Source organism: Varanus komodoensis, unplaced genomic scaffold (assembly GCF_004798865.1).
Source record: "Varanus komodoensis strain SLA01 unplaced genomic scaffold, ASM479886v1 scaffold2, whole genome shotgun sequence".
Taxonomy (NCBI): domain Eukaryota; kingdom Metazoa; phylum Chordata; class Lepidosauria; order Squamata; family Varanidae; genus Varanus; species Varanus komodoensis.
The window spans coordinates 7,971,543-7,989,550 of NW_025335568.1; the positions used below are offsets into that span (position 1 = coordinate 7,971,543).

The window sequence follows — 18,008 nt, forward strand, 5'->3', positions numbered from 1 at the left end:
TAAGGAAGATTTTAATAGGTGGAGAAATGAAAACAGTCACAAAAAGCACTCTGGGCAAACCATTAAGGAATCGCAAAGCTCCATTTTAGCAATGGACTCCCATTTTGGATGGAAAACAGCAAGGAAACCTCAAGCTGACCTTGTTCTGTGCATCTACCAGGAAAAGATTTGTATATGGAAATAGGACAGAGTGAGTAATCACCATAACAAAATTATTCTTGCATATAACAAGGCATGCAGGGCTAATCTTCAATTGAAATAACATGATGGTTCCTTTTGTTACTGGGCCACATCCTGGGTGAGGGGGCTGGTTCCACTTTTTGAGCTTTGGTTGATTTCTGTCCACTACAAAAGATATAATTGTCTCAGTGTCCTGCTTTACAAAGCCACTACGTGGAATACCTATAAATTAAAACAGCTCATTGTTAAAGTGGAATCATGTTAAAGTCATGGGTGAGCGGGGACTAGAACGGGGTTTTCCAAGTCCTAGTTCAACACTGATCACTGCATCAAATTTTGTTTGGTTAATTGTTCTTACTGCTTGGTGTAGTTAAATAACCCTTACACAACCTGTGCCCTGTGCTTTTCAAAGGATGAAGTTTGCCGCTTGCACATTCAGCTTGGGACCGCTGGGGTGAATGCAAAGAATGTCCATGGGGTTCAGGAGTAGGTATCCATCCGCATAGCTGTCATTGGGTGAGAGGGCAATTTATGCAGAGAGCAGCTGCAATGCATGCAGGAGAACGGATACCTATGGATACCGTTTGGCCAATGGCTCCAACTGCAGATCTGTTCTCAGTCTGCACCAACAGAGATACAATTGTGAAATGTACGTTGAAGCTGCGACTGCAGAGCAAATTTGGGATATTTAAAAGCATTCCGGTTTGCAGGTTTGGCATTTCTGAGCTAAAGTAAAACATAAGCTAGAAACCTGTGAAGGATTGTGACAAATGCTTGCATAGTTATTCAACCAACAAAAGCCAACCTGATCAGCACTTACACCATAGAATCATTGAATGGGGTCAACTGTATCTAAAAAAGAAGACATTACAATAAACTAAACTGATTTATATATAAGATTTATTTAACCTGTGCATTGCAAAATTCTCTGTTTTGATGTGCAAACCAAGAAATGCTAACAAACCATGGTTTATTAACCACAAATAATCCAAAAGGAGAATCCATGATTTATTGTTGGGTTATGTATTCTTATCCTTATACCATGGGTTGTGATTACCTGTGGACCCATAACCAGGATCTGATCATGGGTTGTTTTGCCAGGCTACAGAGGTAGTAGGCAAGTATGTTCAAACAACTCAGCTGCTACACATGCCAGCTGTACAGTGCTACTAAAGCCTTTTGGATACAAGAGGAAGGTTTGTTTGGTTATCTCCCAGAAACTCATAAGTATACAAATCCTGGATAAACCAAAAGTTAAATGAACCATAGGTTAGCATTATGTGCAAACCAGGTCAATGTGATGTTTCATAAGTTTAAAGTTCTGTAAAGTTTACAAAGCATGGTTATACCAGAAGTTCATTTTTTACTACTCCATGGGGATTCAACATTAAGGTGACATCCCATCAGAAGTAGTGAAAAGATTGGTATGTGAAAATTTGATGCGAGCATGTTTGCCTATTATCCTCTTCCCCAAACAGCCCCATACAGGAAAGGAACTGCTTTTTTAAAGCCTCAGAAAAATTCTAGACCTATAGGAAAAATTCAGTAATTTAGAAAAATTAATAAATATGAAGCAAGACAGAAATCCTACAGCAGGAGAATGAATGCATTGCATATAAAATTGACTACTAATGTTGCATATGACAAGTTCAGGGGCAACACACTTCAGGCTGCATCAAACAGAGGAGCTTCAAGAATTGATAAATAACCCCCATAAGAAATGTTTCATTTAAAATATTTGCATGGACAGTGAGAATCCTGCCAGGCACATTCTTACTCCCAATATTCTGTATGCAGCTTCGACTTCAGAATAAAGGGGAAAATGAGTGGCAGGATGAGTCCACACTTTCAGATCAGCAACAAATCATCACACATGGCTCATTTAAAATATTTCATCATATTTAAGAGAAAGCAAAACCATATTTTATTGTACAGAAGCAGCTAAAAATCATATCTTACAAAACTGGGTAAACATTGTCATAAAACCTTAATTGTTGTCAAATACACAGCTATTTTCAATAGCTTCCTTGCTATAAAAAGGCTTTTAAAAATTCATCACCATTACATAACTGGACTGCTTTGGACAAAATGCAAGCATAATGCAAGAACTGAGGTGAATATAGGTACTATCTCCTTATAGTGTAACCTTGCAAGCACTGAAAAAGCAACAAGGATTCCGATCCATTTGTCAGTGAGCAGGTAGTGGGTCCAAGATACTCTTCAAGATTCACAAGACATGTTCCAGAGAAGACAATGGTTTTACTGAACTATTTCAATGATGTGATGAAAAGAATGTAATGCAGTTCACCAGAACCCTCAAACTCTGTTCCGTAATCCTAGTTGATTTTATATTTTCAGCAAACAGTTAATGTAAGAAACCTTAGCACAACGTAATATTATAAAAAACAGTCCATAGCAAAAGTCAACAAAGGTTTTGAAGGGGGAACCTGTCATTGGGGACCTTAAGCAAAAGTAGAACTGGTGACACAAACGAAGGGATGTGAAAGTTGGGAATGCCCAGGTTTGGTGTGCTTTCTAGGAGGGTTATACGGTGCTCAAAAATTCTTTCACCTGAAAAGACAAAGATGCAAGTATACCGGCTGTACACTTTGTGGATAAGGTAAAACTATTTTATCACATTTCTGTACCATCAAATAGCTGAAGCTCTCAGCAAAATGGTTTCTATTTTACAAATTCTAGCTAAAATCTCCACCAGAACATAATGAAGAATGCCCCCGTCAGCCTTTCCCCAACTTCATCATTCCTAGTCAGCATGGGAAGGATAAGAGCAGCAGTCCAATACATCTGTAGGGCACCAGTTCAGGGAAGGCTGGCATGTGCCAGATGCAAAGGGATGGACCAGAGTGCAGCTCTGCATGCATGGCCCCAGAGACCCGTAAAGATGGTGGCCAAGGATTTCTGCCTGCTAGTAGAGAGCACTTGCAGTGTCACTTGCCACTTTATTTTTAAAAGATGTGAGTAAGATTTTCAGTGGATTGGCCCCAATACTTATAACCCACTTTTACATGGGGTTCCCTGTGGTCTCACATGCAAGGACTGGGAGAGGCACTGGGAGAAAGACGGCGTGTCACAAGAACTACAAGCATCAGCTGTATGGCTGCACACAGAACAACTCCAGGGAAGTTCTGATCACTTGCCCAAAGTTGGCACAAAATCCATATGCTTAACATGGTTTAGAGCAGTGCTTTTAAAAAGTGAACCCCAGCTGAACTGCATCCTCAGATCTACAGAAAAGGCTGGAAAATGAGAGAGCCACGTGGTCCCTGCTGTTGTGAGTTTCCTTCTAAGGAGAAAAACCAAGTCCCTTCACTAGCAAGAAACCTGGTCCCGATTCTCTAACATACCTAGCTGGGGGTAAGGAGAAGAAAAGAGGTGCTGCACCTCAGGCCCATGGGCCAAACCCCACCTGTGTGGTGTTCACACAGACACTAGATCCCTGGGCGCCATTCCCTGGCCAACCCAGCTACCAATTCTTTGGTGGCTTCCTGGCTTTCCCAGTATTCCACATGTTAAATACACCAGATGTTGGCTCTGGCAGTGGGAGCTTTAAACAAAACCAGGCTGGAAATTCTTGTACCCTGGTCCCAGCCCTTTTGACCGGCCTCACCCACCACTGGAATGAGGAATGGAGGAGCTTCTTTCATATTCAATGGGGCTGAAAAAATTGGCACCTCTGCTTCGTCACTGTAAGAGTAGAGCTGTCCTGCATTTTCTATGGTAAACAAGGCAAATAAAACCTTCACCTGAAGTTAGTATTTGCTGGCAGAGTTTACCTTTTCAATCATACTTTCATGCTTATCTTTGCTGCCTTTGAAGTCTTCATTTACGTCCAGCGTTAGGACAGGTACCTCCTGCAGGTATTCAAAATCCGTTCTGTAAAGAAAACTGGACATTTGAACTGGTAAACTGGAGAGGGTAAAAGAATATTTATTACAAAAATAGAGTGAGCTCTTGAGACTTACAGTACAGCCCGATGAACATGTACTTAGTACAAGTCCCTCCGTGTGCCTAGGATTGCAAGTTTTAGCTGCTGGATTTCTAGCTGCCCACACCTAGAATTCTTTCTATACATATTAGTTAGGGTCGTGAATATTCATAACAGATCTTGTAAAATTAGTTTTGATATCTATATTCTTTAGAAATTAAAAGAGTTCTGAAAGCCAGCACAGTGCTAAAAACTGAAAGCTACAAAACTTTTGGCGAATAAATGTCACCTGGCACTTGAAAATGTGGAAGCAAAGGACCCAGTGCCATCTGTTACAGTAAAGCAAAAGAGATGGTTCTTGATTTCCTTCAGTGATTTGTGTCGTATCATTAAAACACTGGCAGGCACATTCGCTGGAAACCGACCAGGAAGAGAGAATTACCGTAATGTCCTGTGCTGCAGCCAGTTTTCATGCTTATAATGAAGTTTTTCCAGATATTCTATGGGAATGTCTTGTTCTTCATCCCTTCCACGCACATAAATCCTTTCCAAGCATTTCTGAAAATAGAAGACTGAAGTAAAAATTTCAGGCGGAAATAGAATGGAGCAGTTTCAATTATGCTTAAAAAAACATGCTGCAGACAAATGTCAGTAAAGAGCCTTGTGGCACCTTAATGACTACTGTTACTTATCTTTCTGCATCAGGAAAGGCAAAAACATAACAGCATAGCAAATCCATTAACAGAGACCCAAGAGAACTGATGCTGCAATGCATTGGTCTTGAAGATGTCACAGGACTCTTGTCCATCAGCAGTTACCTCAAGGCTGCAATCTACTTACTGGGAAGTAAACTGCATCAAACTCAATGTTTACTTCTATCCTGCGCTCATACTGTATGTAATGCTTGCAACACAACTTATGATTGCATTCTTCCAAAAAATTTGTATCTTTTCCCCTTTCCTCTAAGAAGTTCAGGATGTATGTGGTCCTCTACCACCCAACCACCCTGTAAGGTAGGTTAGCTTGAGAGAGAATGACTGGCCTGAAGTAACAGTGAAATCCATGACAATTTCGTAACTTCAGCTGACCCCAGGGCACTCACTCTTCTGCGCTGCTAACTGCAATCAAGCCAAAGCAATACTTTGTCACTCTGTCACTCAGCATTTATATGGGGAACGTCAACATGTCTCTTTGTTGTATGTGGGCTCTGCACAAATAGGTTGCATAGTAAATTCTTCCCCACTACTTGATGCACAAAAGAATCCTTAGTCACGAAGATACAGGGAGGCCTGTGCCAAAGGCAAAGCACAGCCCTAACCCTACACACACACACACACACACGCAGAGGTTGCTTTGGTCTCCGGGACATAAAGATCAGGCATGGTCCTGCTACACGTACACCAGCATACAGGTGACCAAGAAATAACACAGCTCAGATTATGAATTGCCATTTATCCCCCCACTGCAGCTTCTCCTTACTAATCCAAACAACTGATCAGGATATTTATATCTACCTAATCGTGCTAAAGTGAGAAAAAGCTCGACTGTGTTTTGCAATCATCCTTTGCAATAGGATACCAAACATACCAAAGTCTGGTTCTCACATTTCAATGTTGCCTCCTCAAGTAGCACTCTCAGGGCAAGATGTTTAGAATTCACAGAGCACTGAGCACCGTGCCTTCAAGGGCACTATGCCAATGTAAAAACATGTTCTGTGCATACGCACATTTTCAGAGATATATGGGTAGAGATCATTCTGCGAGTGCAGGGATGGGTTGAACGCAGAATGAGGCTCACTGGTGGGTCACCGAATGATTCCCTGTTGCAATAAAAGCAACCAAAGGAGTCTCAACAAAGCTACAAGAAAACCTGATCTATGGTGACTCCCATATGTATGTGTATATGCTGATCATACTAGGATAGGGCTCATGAGGTGGTCACTGCTCCACCTTCTAAGCAACCATTCTGCTCCCAGGTCCATTTGTTGGATCTTGGGTTTCATGTAAAAAACCCCAAATCCCAAAGTAGATCTCAGAAGCCTGAAGTCTGCACACACCTTAACATGGCCATGGAATTTAAGTTTTATTTCTTACCTCAGGAGTAGCTCGGAGATAAACAATGCCATCTAGTTCAAGACTTGACCCAAACTGCTGATTCATCCAGTTGTGCCAGTCCTGGTAGATTGTCCACTCTGTTTCATTCATGCAGTCAGACTCGTATAAATTAGATGCAAAAATGTATCTGCACCAAAAAAAGAAGCAATTAAGTTCAGTATTATTCTGTAATCTTTCTATACGTAAAGATGCGATGCTATTCAGGTTCATGCAGGAAACAATCAGGCCTACAATTCCCAGTATGCCCCCAGCAAACTAGGGGCATTCTGGGAAATATATGCAGCTTGGTTGTTCGTTTATATAAGCTTTTATATATCATCCTTCATAACCAAGCTGGTGTTCTGAATGGTTTACACAGTTAAAAATACAACATAATGATAAAATAACAATACAATATCAATACATTTCAACAGCAATACATTTCAGTGCCTGAACCAACAAACAAAAATAAACAATAGAAAATAAAAATAAGGATAAACAAATAAATAGTTGAATAAACAAACCACAGTTGCTGAGCAGAATATATAAAAAACAAGTAGAATAATTTATTAAAATTCATCATTTAACAATTAACATACTGAGAGAGCAAAACCTCTCTCTCACTATATTTACACTTGCATAGGACTGTGCCTTAAGTTTATTAGTTGGAGAAAGACTACAGATAGAGAACTGATTATTAGAGTTGGTGACACAATTTAACAAATTAGTGCCTGTTGAACTGGAAGCTGCGGTGAGCATTGTTTGGATAGTAAATCATAAAAACTAAGCAAGCAATGTTGCAAAGTTTTCAAAGCAAGCAAGCAATCATAAAAAGCAAGCAAGCAACATTTTGAACCGGCAGATTAGAAAGGAGAGGGACAGAGAAGGGGAACTGGGGAGAGTGTTGGTAGCTCAGTGGTTAGGGAATATGTTCCCTCTCAACATTGGTCAGAGTCCAACTCACTTCTGGAGGACCCAGAAGACCCATTTACAATGGGAGGGGTACCCACAAAACAAGAAGCAATATGCCTCAATTCTATCCATGCCAGCACCTCCCCACAAGCAGGGTGTGGAGAAGGGGTAATATCCTGCCCTGTGATGGTAGAGTTGGGGGGTGGCCAAGGAGAATCTGAAGGAGTATCTCTGCTGTAAAGCATTCCTGTTTGGACTGGTGAGTGATGGATTAAACTGGTATTGCATTTCACAGAAGAATGTTATACCATAGCACTGTACATAAAAAACTAGTCATTTTTCCTCCCTCTATCTGTGTGATTATAGAAACCGAGAATAAGATAGCTGTCAATCTACAATTATGAAGGGCCAGCAAAAGGGATCAGCAAGGACATTCCCACCTGTCACTGTAAACAGATCTCTCAAAGTAGACCACCGGGTTATCAGCATCTTTGAGTTTCCCATCAAGAACTTTGAGCTGAGCCCGGATTCTGCTCAGGCAGGCGTAGGTCTGGAAAGTGAAGGACCATCTCTCTGGTTTCCCATACATCATCTGCAGTAAGTTACCACCGCTTTTTTGTGAGGCGGACAGCTCCTGTTTAACAAAAACACAACAAGGAAAATGCCCTTCGTTTAGTGACACTTCTCTTTTTGCTGGTAATAATTTCAAGATAACACATTTGTGCTATGACAAAATGTCGTAACTTCCCATCAACTGCATTTCTTCATTTGCATTTTACAGTCTGTCAAATGCACCAAAGTGATAAGGGCAATGAAACTATGAAGGCCGTACTGGGTAATCACTACCCATTTGACCATATATACAAACCTCACCTGTGCTAACAAGAAATTCAGCAGGAGTCCACCAAAAACTAAATACTGACCAAAAAGTATTAGTGAGAAGACCTCCGTAAGAGAGATTAAAATACAGTCATATGACTGAAGACAAGCAAATAAAAGTAGCAGGAACTTTGGCAGGAAAGTGACCGTGTAACGCTTGAGTTCTTGTTTTTATGGAAAACTAAACGCTGAGTGTAGTCAGATGTGTACTCTGGACTTCAGAAAAGCTGATTTTAATAAACTCACTTTTTCCTACTCATCAGGCTTACAGATTTAGGTTGGTCACCTTCAGAAGACAGAAACAAAATTCAAAATGATATATAACAGAATAAAATTTGATGACATATGTAGCATTCTTCTTTTAGAAAAGAGAGATCAAATGCACTAGTATAAGATGGGGAATTGTCAGAAGCACGTGCTAAAAAGCTCTTAGAGCTGGAGTTGAGCACAAGCTATATGAGAACATTCTTAAACTCTGCCCAGTTTTTGATAATTCCAGAAGAGACAATGGGTCCACATACATTCCATGTATTGAAGACAGTCAGCTGCCACAGAAAACTGTTTCCCAGGAAGGCAGACATCCCGCAATTGGACATGGACCCAGATCGAATCCCACGCCAGCCAGGAAGCTCGCTGGGTGTTCTTGTGCCAGGCAGTGCGTCAACAAGCACGTGCCATCTGCTGCTTTAGAGGCTATTCTGTAACAGCTGTTCCTGATGTCCAAAAGCAGTTGGCAACCTTCCTTATGGATGGAACCCAACTGTGATGCTCAGAAATAAATTCTACTGTCCCAGCTGAAACAACGTCTTATTTCACAGGAGTTCTGTTAGCATTAGAAATTCTTTAACTTGAGCAGGTGGGCAGTGTATGCTCTATCACCTGGCCACCAGCTGCAAATAATGCTATACGCAAAATCATAATAAAATATATTTAATATTAGACATTTATAAACCACTTTTTAAATAATAGCTCAAAGATTAATGTTACAGGCAATTTTTTGGACAACAGTGAAGAGGGGAGTGTATATTACAGAGGAGGATAAAAGTTCTGATCCTACGAGTAAACATTTAAAGGGCATTTAATGCGAGAAGTCTTTTAATATTTACCCTTTTGACCACTAGAGAGCAGAACTGCTATACTCCCATAAAAATAGAGAAGTCTGTTTAAAGTGGATCTTTATTTGCATTTGAAAGGTTTGAAAGTACAGGTTTGAAATTGGGCATGATGGGAAAGGAATATGAATTTTAAGTAGTGTTAAACATAAAATCATTTTTTCTGACTCTTAAACAGGCTCCTGTAGGGTTTTAGTGAAGAAATCTAGCCTACCCCTAGAGAGTTATATGGGGCATTGTTATTCAAACAAAGCAGCCTTGCACAAACAAACTTCATTTCCATATTTTTCTGCAGTTCCTTTTTTCATACGCTAAGGAAAGCAGAGCTGTTCCATTTTTAGTCTAGAAATGTACCAAGATCTGTGAGCAATCAATGCCCCTGGGATACAGTGCATTATGAATCTAAAAAGAAAGGTTATAATAATTGATCTAGTCTAAAATATGGCAGTTGCCTATGATGAAGTGGCCGAAAAAGATATATCTACACAAAAACATAAGAAAAGTCATGCTGGATCAGGCCAATGGTTGATCAAGTCAAGCACACTGTTCACACAGTGGCAAACAAGAGGTCCACAGGATCTATCAAGCAGGATGGGTACAAGAGTAAAGGAGGCGGCGCATAGCCAGCAAGGCTAAAATCTATCAATAGTCTCCTCCTCTGTGAATATGTCTGATCCCCTTTTTAAAACCATCCAAATTGGTGGCCATCACCACTTCCTGTGGCAGTGAATTCAGTCTCCAAAAATCTGTTCCATGCTCCAGTTCCTAATCCCACATACCTCACAGTCATCTTCGCAATTCTGAACATTGCACCATCTTGCTATCGGCTCTGGAACAACTTCCCACTCCTCCCTGGCTTGTTTGAGAATATTCACAAAAGTAGACTTCCCTGCAGCTGTGAAAAGAAAGGCTATACTTACTGAACAGTATGATTCCGGCTCGCTGGCAGCCCCAGAAACTGCTATGAATTAGCACAAGCTCTGCTGATTTGCCCCATTTTGGAAGGGCTACTTCAGTTGCATTAGCATTCGTTTCTGCTACTACCACAGCAACATTGGTGTTACATTTCCTGACATTCATAATGCAGTCCCATGTTTTGATTTAAAGTAAATCCCGCAAGTTGTTGGTAATACTAATACTCACAGATCCCCACAGTACTTCACAGTATTACTTCCTTCGAATTATTCGGATCATAACTGTGCAAGTTAAATTTATGCATATTTGCATATATTAAATAGTCAGCACTCACATATGCATCCTGGGAGGCAAAAGTCTTACAACAATTTCAAATTGTTCCTTGATGTTTAGAAGATGAGGTCTTTAATGAGGCAGGTCTCCTCAGACAGCCATTTACTGATCTCAACCGACTTCCTTCAAAGTAGCTGCTTCTTAGTGCAGCCCTTTGCATCCAAGAATGCTTTGCTGTTGCTGTTAGTCGCAAAGTCGTGTCCGACCCATCTCGACCCCATGGACAGCATTCCGATGCTTACAGAAAGGCAGTCTGACCAGACTCAAAAAGAAAAGAACTTTGGAGATGGACCCTTCCAGCATTTTGCTTCTTTCTCACTTTTTTCCTCAAATGTTTATTTATTTAAACAACTTACCGTATTTTTCGCTCTATAAGATGTACTTTTCCCCCCCTCAAAAGTAAGGGGAAATGTCTGTGCGTCTTATAGAGCGAATGTGTGTGTGCCCAACGCCCGGGACGCTGCCGGCCGCCTGCACCACGCGGCACCACCTGGCCGGCACACGCTCGGCGCGCCCTGCTCCGCCCCCCTCCTCCGGCGCAGGTGAGAGCTGTTAATCACAGGTCGGTGTGTGTTTTCAAATGGCAATCCGTCTTTTAATGAAGCCCATGGGGAAGTGATGGGGAATGTGCCTGCGATTATCAGGAAGCTTTCCATGGATCAGTTACCTGTTAGTTGATCAGACACATTTTTTTTAGGATCAGTGGATATTTGAACAGCATTACCTTTGTGTATGAAGTTTATTCTTCAAAGGCTACTTAGTCCGCTGTGTGTTTGATTTACCGTACAATATCTCATTTTTTGTCAGAAGTTTTTTTCTATTATTTACTAGTAGGGCAGCATGGACATTACTGGCTTTTTTAGATTTGTTATTGAATTGTCTGCAGCAGCTCTTGTATAACTGGTGTAGATTGTGGACTCCTTCAATAGTTCCACTACTGACTAAGAAGGTGATGTCAGTGATAGTGAGCAACAGAGCGTTATAAATTCTGACTCTAGTGATGATGAGTTCTATGGGTTCAACAAAAAATAGAAGAGTACTCGAACTTTAAAGTCTCTCTTTTGTTAATGACAGTGATGATGGTTCTTAATGCCACTGTTGACTGTTGTTCACTTTACAAGGTTGAAATACAGTATTACTGTATTCTGTTACAGTTTATTAAATAGTTTAGTAAACCATTTGGTTCAGAATATTTTTTTTTCTTGTTTTCCTCCTCTAAAAACTAGGTGCGTCTTATGGTCAGGTGCATCTTATAGAGCGAAAAATACAGTATATGCCGCCCCATCACATAAGCCTCAAGGCGGCTTACAATCATAAAATCCCGCATAAAATACAAAAAAAAATCAAATAAATAAAATACATAAAATAAAATAGTGGACACAGCCTGGTCAATTTAAAATCAACAAATAAACCATTAACAGTTAAAATAGCATTTAAATAAAAGGTCTTGGCCTGGCACCAAAAAACAAATATATCCTTTCTTCTGTTATTTTGGATTTTTCTGTATTTCATTTCACCTGTGTTTCCCCTTTGTTCCATTCTCTCTGGTGACTTGTTTCCATATTAGTTCCTGTTTAAGCTATTTGTTTATTTCTTTTCAGTGCCTAAAAGGTTCCTCCTCCTCCATTTTTCTGGCTACTGCTTCTCCTTTGCTTTTCTCCTGAGGCCTCTCTCTGGAACCACCAACCGTCCACACCTCAGTTCATGCAAACACTTAAACAGAATTGGATGTTTCCCCTTTTAGAACCTTTAACCATTGATCTTTGCTGTTTTGCCTTCTTTTAAGTCCTTCCTCTTTTTTTAATAGTTTGGGGTACGGTTAGAGATTGCATTGTAAATCTACAGGCAGGGTTTGTTCTTTTTAACTTAATTACTGCATAATGCCCAGTGTGTGAGGATTTTATGAATAAGAAATATGATCACCCAAGTTTCAAAATTATGAGCTCCTTCTCTGCATTTGCTTTGCAACTCTCTAGCCCCTCCTGTTTAAAATGCATCACTGCAAAAAGACTGTAATTCACTTAAATAGGAAATGCTGTTTCTGCAATGGCATTTTAAAAAAGGACAATCTTAGGCAATCGTTTCACTGGACAAGGACAAGAAAGCAAAGTTCTAAAGAACTGATCCAACAAGGATAACTATTTTAGCAATAAGAACCTATTATATATTTATAATATTGGAGGAACACTAACATTTTGTCAACAAATGCACTTTTTAATGTTTTTTAAAAACAAACACAATAAGGGGCATGCTTCCCCTTGTTATAATTCTTCATAATCCACGTCAAAGATTAACAACCTACCACTTACTTTTATACCAATAGGGAAAATCTGACAAGTGTTTCCTCACCACCACCACCTCTTCACATCTTTTCTAACTTATTAAGCAATAAATGCAAGGATTTTTCCCATGAATGGAAGAACATGAGTACATGTGTGTCAGACATATAGACAAAACTAAATTTAGACTGACTTTCCAGGTTATTTAGCTTGTTGGGTTTACTTGCCTTTTTAAAAAAGCTCCTTTGATTAAAGTTTTTAAAGTTTAAATAATTTCCAGGCGCTAGTTTTGGCAGTCTATTGCAGAGAAAACTAACAACACATTTATGCTGACATGAGCTCTTATGGCCACCATATGTACAAAAGTCAGCTTGAAACTCAACATTAAGAAAACTAAGATCATGGCATCTGGTCCTCTCACTTCCTGGCAAATAGATGGGGAAGAAATGGAGGTAGTGACAGATTTTATTTTCCTGGGCTCCAAGATCACCACAGATGGGGACTGCAGCCAAGAAATTAAAAGACGCTTGCTCCTGGGAAGGAAAGCTATGGCAAATCTAGATAGCATACTAAAAAGCAGAGACATCATCCTGCCAACAAAAGTGTGTATAGTCAAGGTTATGGTTTTCCCAGTTGCAATGTATGGCTGTGAAAGCTAGACCATAAGGGAGGCTGAGCGCCGAAGAACTGAGGCCTTTGAATTGTGGTGCTGGCGGAGACTCCTGCGAGTCCCTTGGACTGCAAGGCGATCAAACCAGTCAGTCCTAGAGGAGATCAACTCTGAAGGCCAGATCCTGAAGATGAAACTCAAATACTTTGACCACCTAATGAGAAGGAAGGACTCCCTGGAGAAGAGCCTAATGCTGGGAACAATAGAAGACAAAAGAAGAAGGGGACGGCAGAGGTTGAGGTGGCTGGATGGAGTCACTGAAGCAGTTGGTATGAGTTTAAGTGGACTCTGGGGATGGTGGAGGACAGGAAGGCCTGGAGGAGTGTTGTCCATGGGGTCGCGATGGGTTGGACACAACTTCACGACTAACAACAACAAGACCCCTTAATGTAGAAATATCAATTCACTTCAAAGTGAAACTCAGCTTTGGGAGGGTCCATACCTGAAAAGCACCAGTTAAGTAATTATAAGAAATATAGTTTTAACCATTGCATGTTTATGTAGTTATTATACTATATCCTGCCTTTTTCCTGCAAGCAGTCCAAGGTGACTTATGCAATACCCTTCTTCATTCTATGTTCACAACAACCCTGTGAGGTAGGTTAGGCTGAGAGTCAATAAGGAACCCAAAGTTACCCAGTCTGCTTCACCGGATCCTGGAGCTCCACAGCCCAAGTCTAATACTCTAACCACTGCAGCACAAGCTGGCTTCAAAAAGCTAACACCTGAACTTTGAATTGGTTCCCAACAGAGGTTTCTTGCAATTTGTTTACCCTCCACTCCTTACAGTAAGCAAGGTGACTAAAGTAAATATATTTGTCTCAATATATATTTGCCCATCTCAGTTCCCATTCTGATATTGCCTCGTCTCAGATTTTAGATCTTCAAAGGTGCAGATACAATCGATATATGCTAAAGATTATAAAGCGTGGGGTTTTTATAAGGATTTAACAGCTTTTGATCAAGTGATGCTTAAATCAGATGAGAAAATGATTCAAAGATTATAAAAAGAACAGGTTAAGGAAACCATGATAACTTTAGCACAAAATTTTGGATATAATATTGAATTAGAAAAGTGGCAAAAGCTATGGGAGAGAAATAACAACTTCGTACAAAGAAAACTTGTATAAAATGTTTTATAGATGGTATCTGTCGCCAAATAGATTAGCTAAGATGTTTCCAAATATGTCAAATGGATGTTGGAAATGTAAACATAAATTGGGTACTTTTTATCATATGTGGTGGACTTGCGATAACCTGAAAAAGTATTGGATTAAAATGCATAAATGGCTTGAGGAAATGTTACAAAAACCTTTAGCTTTTAAACCTGAAGTTTTTTATTAGGCATTATACCAGAGGACATTAGTAAACAAGAAATGTATTTGATTTTACATGTACTCACTGTGGCAAGGATTCCATTTGCTCAACACTGGAAAAGTGAAGAACTACCCACCGATGAACTTATTCTAAAAAAGATCCTAGACTGTGCAGAAATGGATAGATTGACTTTATCATTGAAGGAGAAGGAAGATACTGACTTCTATCAAACTTGGGACTCTTTTTATTACTGGCTAGAGAAACAGGACTTCGCATAGCTTTAAATATGTTTTAAGTTATCATAAATGGAAAAAGAAGGGTGTGGGGGCTGACCCAGTGGGCCCGATGTTTTTGATGATGGATGTTGTTTTTAGTTTTTTTTTGTTTTGTTTTTTAGGATTATAATTTCAAATAAGACTTATTAAAAAAAGATTTTAGATCTTCAATTTCGCACGTGATTCTTTATATGTTATATTGGTGCACCCCTAGGAACAAAGAAAGCAAAAGGAGATGACACCTTTCCTATTCATAGCAAGCACAGCTGCACCCTCCCTGTTCCATACAGGGATGAGGGAAGGCTTCACCTGTTGGGTTTCTGCCTGTCACTGCCGTGCGGAGGGGGAAAGTGTGAAATAAGACCACCTCGCTAGCGACCACCCCTCTCCCGCCCCCCAAAAAGACCCCTTCCCACTGAGAAGGCAACCCGGCCTCAGGATGAAGAGCAGCCCCTTTCCTCACCGATGTTGCCTTCCACGGCGATCTTTTTGATGCTGTTCTCGGCCCGTCTCCGTTTCGGGGAAGTTGCCATGGACACCTCCGAACAGGTAACCGGGCGAAGGCTCTCGGTGGAACGGTGGGGCCGGAAGGACAAAAGAGGACAGAGCGCACCCGACTTCGCGCGAACCTCCCCAAGATCGAGCCCCGCGCGCGCCAAGGCACGGCCCGTATTCGAAGTTGGCGCGCGGTCGCTCGGGGTTGGCTGCGCCGCGCGGTGACGTCAGCGCGAAGGCTCCTCCCCCGCTCCGTCTTTCAGACACAGTTGCTGAGGCTTGTCTACTGATGCCCCCGAGGGTCCGAAAGCCTCTGGCAGAACGCGAACTGCCGCTCTTTTGGTAAAGAGAGGGGCCGAGCCCAGCAGCGCAGGGGGCCGATGCCGGCGTCAGTGAGAAAGGGAAGGCTAAACATATGCCGAGTGATGGATGAAGGGCAGGCTGTCGAGGTACGAGTGCCTCGATCGGCGGGATGGGGTGGGGGGGTGACCGTAAAAGGGTTGCCGCGGCAACCGAGCACATTTGCAGGCCTGTATTAATTCTCCCGAAAGCTTCTCAGGAGAAGGGAGGTAAACCCAGGGCACAAAATAACAGACAAAAGGGGAACGTGCTCCGTATTCTGGCTTCTAAAAGTGTCCCACCTAAGACGATCTTGTGCGTGTTTAGGCGGTAAAAAGGTTCTGCAGTTCCAAGCATCCCCAGTACCATGTCCATTTAAGTTTTTAGAGTAGGATCCTTGACTTGCTTAGACCCAACAGCTGGATGGGGACCGCTGGAAGTTGTGGACTTTTCGATTTTAATATATATATTAAATATAAATATATATATTAAATATAAATATATTAAATCCTATAGATAGATATTGTGTCATAAGAGACTTTTAGACCTATGTGAATAATGGAATAATGTGTCATAGGAGACTTTTAGACCTATGTGAATAATGGAAGAAAAGCCACAATACAATTTTTATCTGTGCAATGCATGTTGAACAAGGAACCTGATTATGGACACACTGGTAAGAATCATTTCCTGTCACAAGAAGGTGTCAGAGGCATGGCATCTGCCTTTATTTATGGCATTGAGAGGCCACCAAATCTCAAGTTTCCTTAGGGCACATAACTGCTAAAAAATAAACTGATAAAATTAAACCTTAAAATCTAATGCCATTACAAGAAAGTAAGTCTCACTGGAGAAGACAATCATGCTAGGGAATGTGAAAGGCAGAAGAGGAGGAGGAGGACCAGATATGAGATGGACGGACTCCATAAAGGAAGTCACAACTTTGAGCTTACAAGAGCTGAATAGGGCTGTCAAGGTCAGGAACGTTTTGGAGGGGACTCATTTGTACGGTTGCCATAAATCAGAGACAACTTGATGGCATGTAACAACAATAAAAATCTAATAACCAGGTGCCAACAGCAGATGGTAAAATCTGCATAGGAAGCTCCCAAGAGCAAGATAAATTATACAAACCTTACAAGTTCAAAAAGGCAGTGGTATGATTAGAAACACAGCAAAAAGATTAAAAGGTTTTCTCCTGGTATCAGAAATATCCCAACATTTACACCAGGCAAGCTGCTCTGAGAAAGGCATTCTGTATTTTGGGTTCCAGGGCTGCAAAGGCCTTGCTTCCTCATCACCGTACCTCATTTGGCAGAAGCAGCTCAGATATATGAGCAATCTTTCAACTACCATGGTCCCACCCATTAGGCCTTTATTAACCCCTGCACTTTGCACTGGGTCCCAAAACAGACTTCGTGTAGTTTGCTTGCCTTCTGCTCCCTGCAGCAAGTAGAACTTTGCTATTATTCTTTATAAAATGCTGTATGTATTGTGCGCTATAGAAGCAAACAGCGTGAACGGTATCCTGCATGGGGGTATGATGCCTTTCATATTTTTGCAAACAAAGGTATAGGATCCAGGCAGGTCTGAGTCCTGGCACTGCTTCAGCCATTAGGCACTACTCTGAATTGTAAAGAGCGGACGTAGTGCGATGAAGTGGTTAAGAGTGTGAGAGTGCGATTCACGTACTCTGGGTTCTAGTCCCCACTCAGCCATGGAACTTCCTGGGTAACTTCAGGCCAGGTACATACTCTCAACCCAACCTCCTTCACAGGTTCTTACTGGGAGGATAAGACTGAGACAAGGAGGGGAATTATGTAAGCTGTCTTGAGTTCCTTGTTAAAGAAAAAGGCCGTATATAAATATAATAAATAAATAAATGCTAATGAACACTCTGTTCTCACAAAGATCTCATGTCGGCAAACAACAAAGCAAATAGCTAATTCTTGGATGCAGGCAAATGAAACTAAGTGTAACTAAGACATCCACAGAAACCTATTGTCCAGTTGCCACCTGACAACCAGGCAGTTCAGGAATTCAGTGATGATGGTTATAAAAAGAAATTGGGTGGAAATTTGCTTGCATCACTAGAAATTGGACCAATACTAATGGAAAAATGGGCTTTTTATTTCTCTATCATGCTGAATCAAATCTGCTTGAATATTTATTTATTTATTTATTTATTTATTTATTTATTTATTTATTTATTTATTTCATTGCTTGATTGGCCTCCAGGTCTGTACAACTCTTTGGATATTGG

General features: G+C 40.9%; 1 protein-coding gene across 2 annotated transcripts; it reads right to left on the bottom strand.

The window, feature by feature from the left end:
* Positions 1-1,063: 1,063 nt before the first annotated feature.
* On the bottom strand, positions 1,064-15,732 carry DCK (deoxycytidine kinase). Of its 2 annotated transcripts, XM_044428524.1 has the most exons (7): positions 15,375-15,732; positions 9,902-10,017; positions 7,572-7,765; positions 6,220-6,367; positions 4,569-4,684; positions 3,975-4,074; positions 1,064-2,751 (listed from the first exon to the last, which is right to left on the bottom strand). In XM_044428524.1, the coding sequence occupies exons 1-7, from the start codon at positions 15,442-15,444 to the stop codon at positions 2,725-2,727; spliced, it is 771 nt and encodes a 256-aa protein (XP_044284459.1). In that variant the 5' UTR covers positions 15,445-15,732; the 3' UTR covers positions 1,064-2,724. The 2 variants fall into 2 exon arrangements, with proteins under 2 accessions (XP_044284459.1, XP_044284460.1); XM_044428525.1 differs by lacking the exons at positions 9,902-10,017; positions 15,375-15,732 and adding an exon at positions 8,532-8,592.
* Between the last annotated feature and the right edge of the window lie 2,276 nt (positions 15,733-18,008).

Excerpts from the sequence above, each read along its gene's own strand:
- DCK (XM_044428524.1), bottom strand. The coding sequence starts at position 15,444 with ATGGCAACTTCCCCGAAACGGAGACGGGCCGAGAACAGCATCAAAAAG. Across the intron at positions 6,368-7,571 it reads AGATCTGTTTACAGTGACAG|ATACATTTTTGCATCTAATT; the intron begins GTGGGAATGTCC and ends TTTTTGGTGCAG. Across the intron at positions 2,752-3,974 it reads ATGAAAGTATGATTGAAAAG|GTGAAAGAATTTTTGAGCAC; the intron begins GTAAACTCTGCC and ends TTGTCTTTTCAG.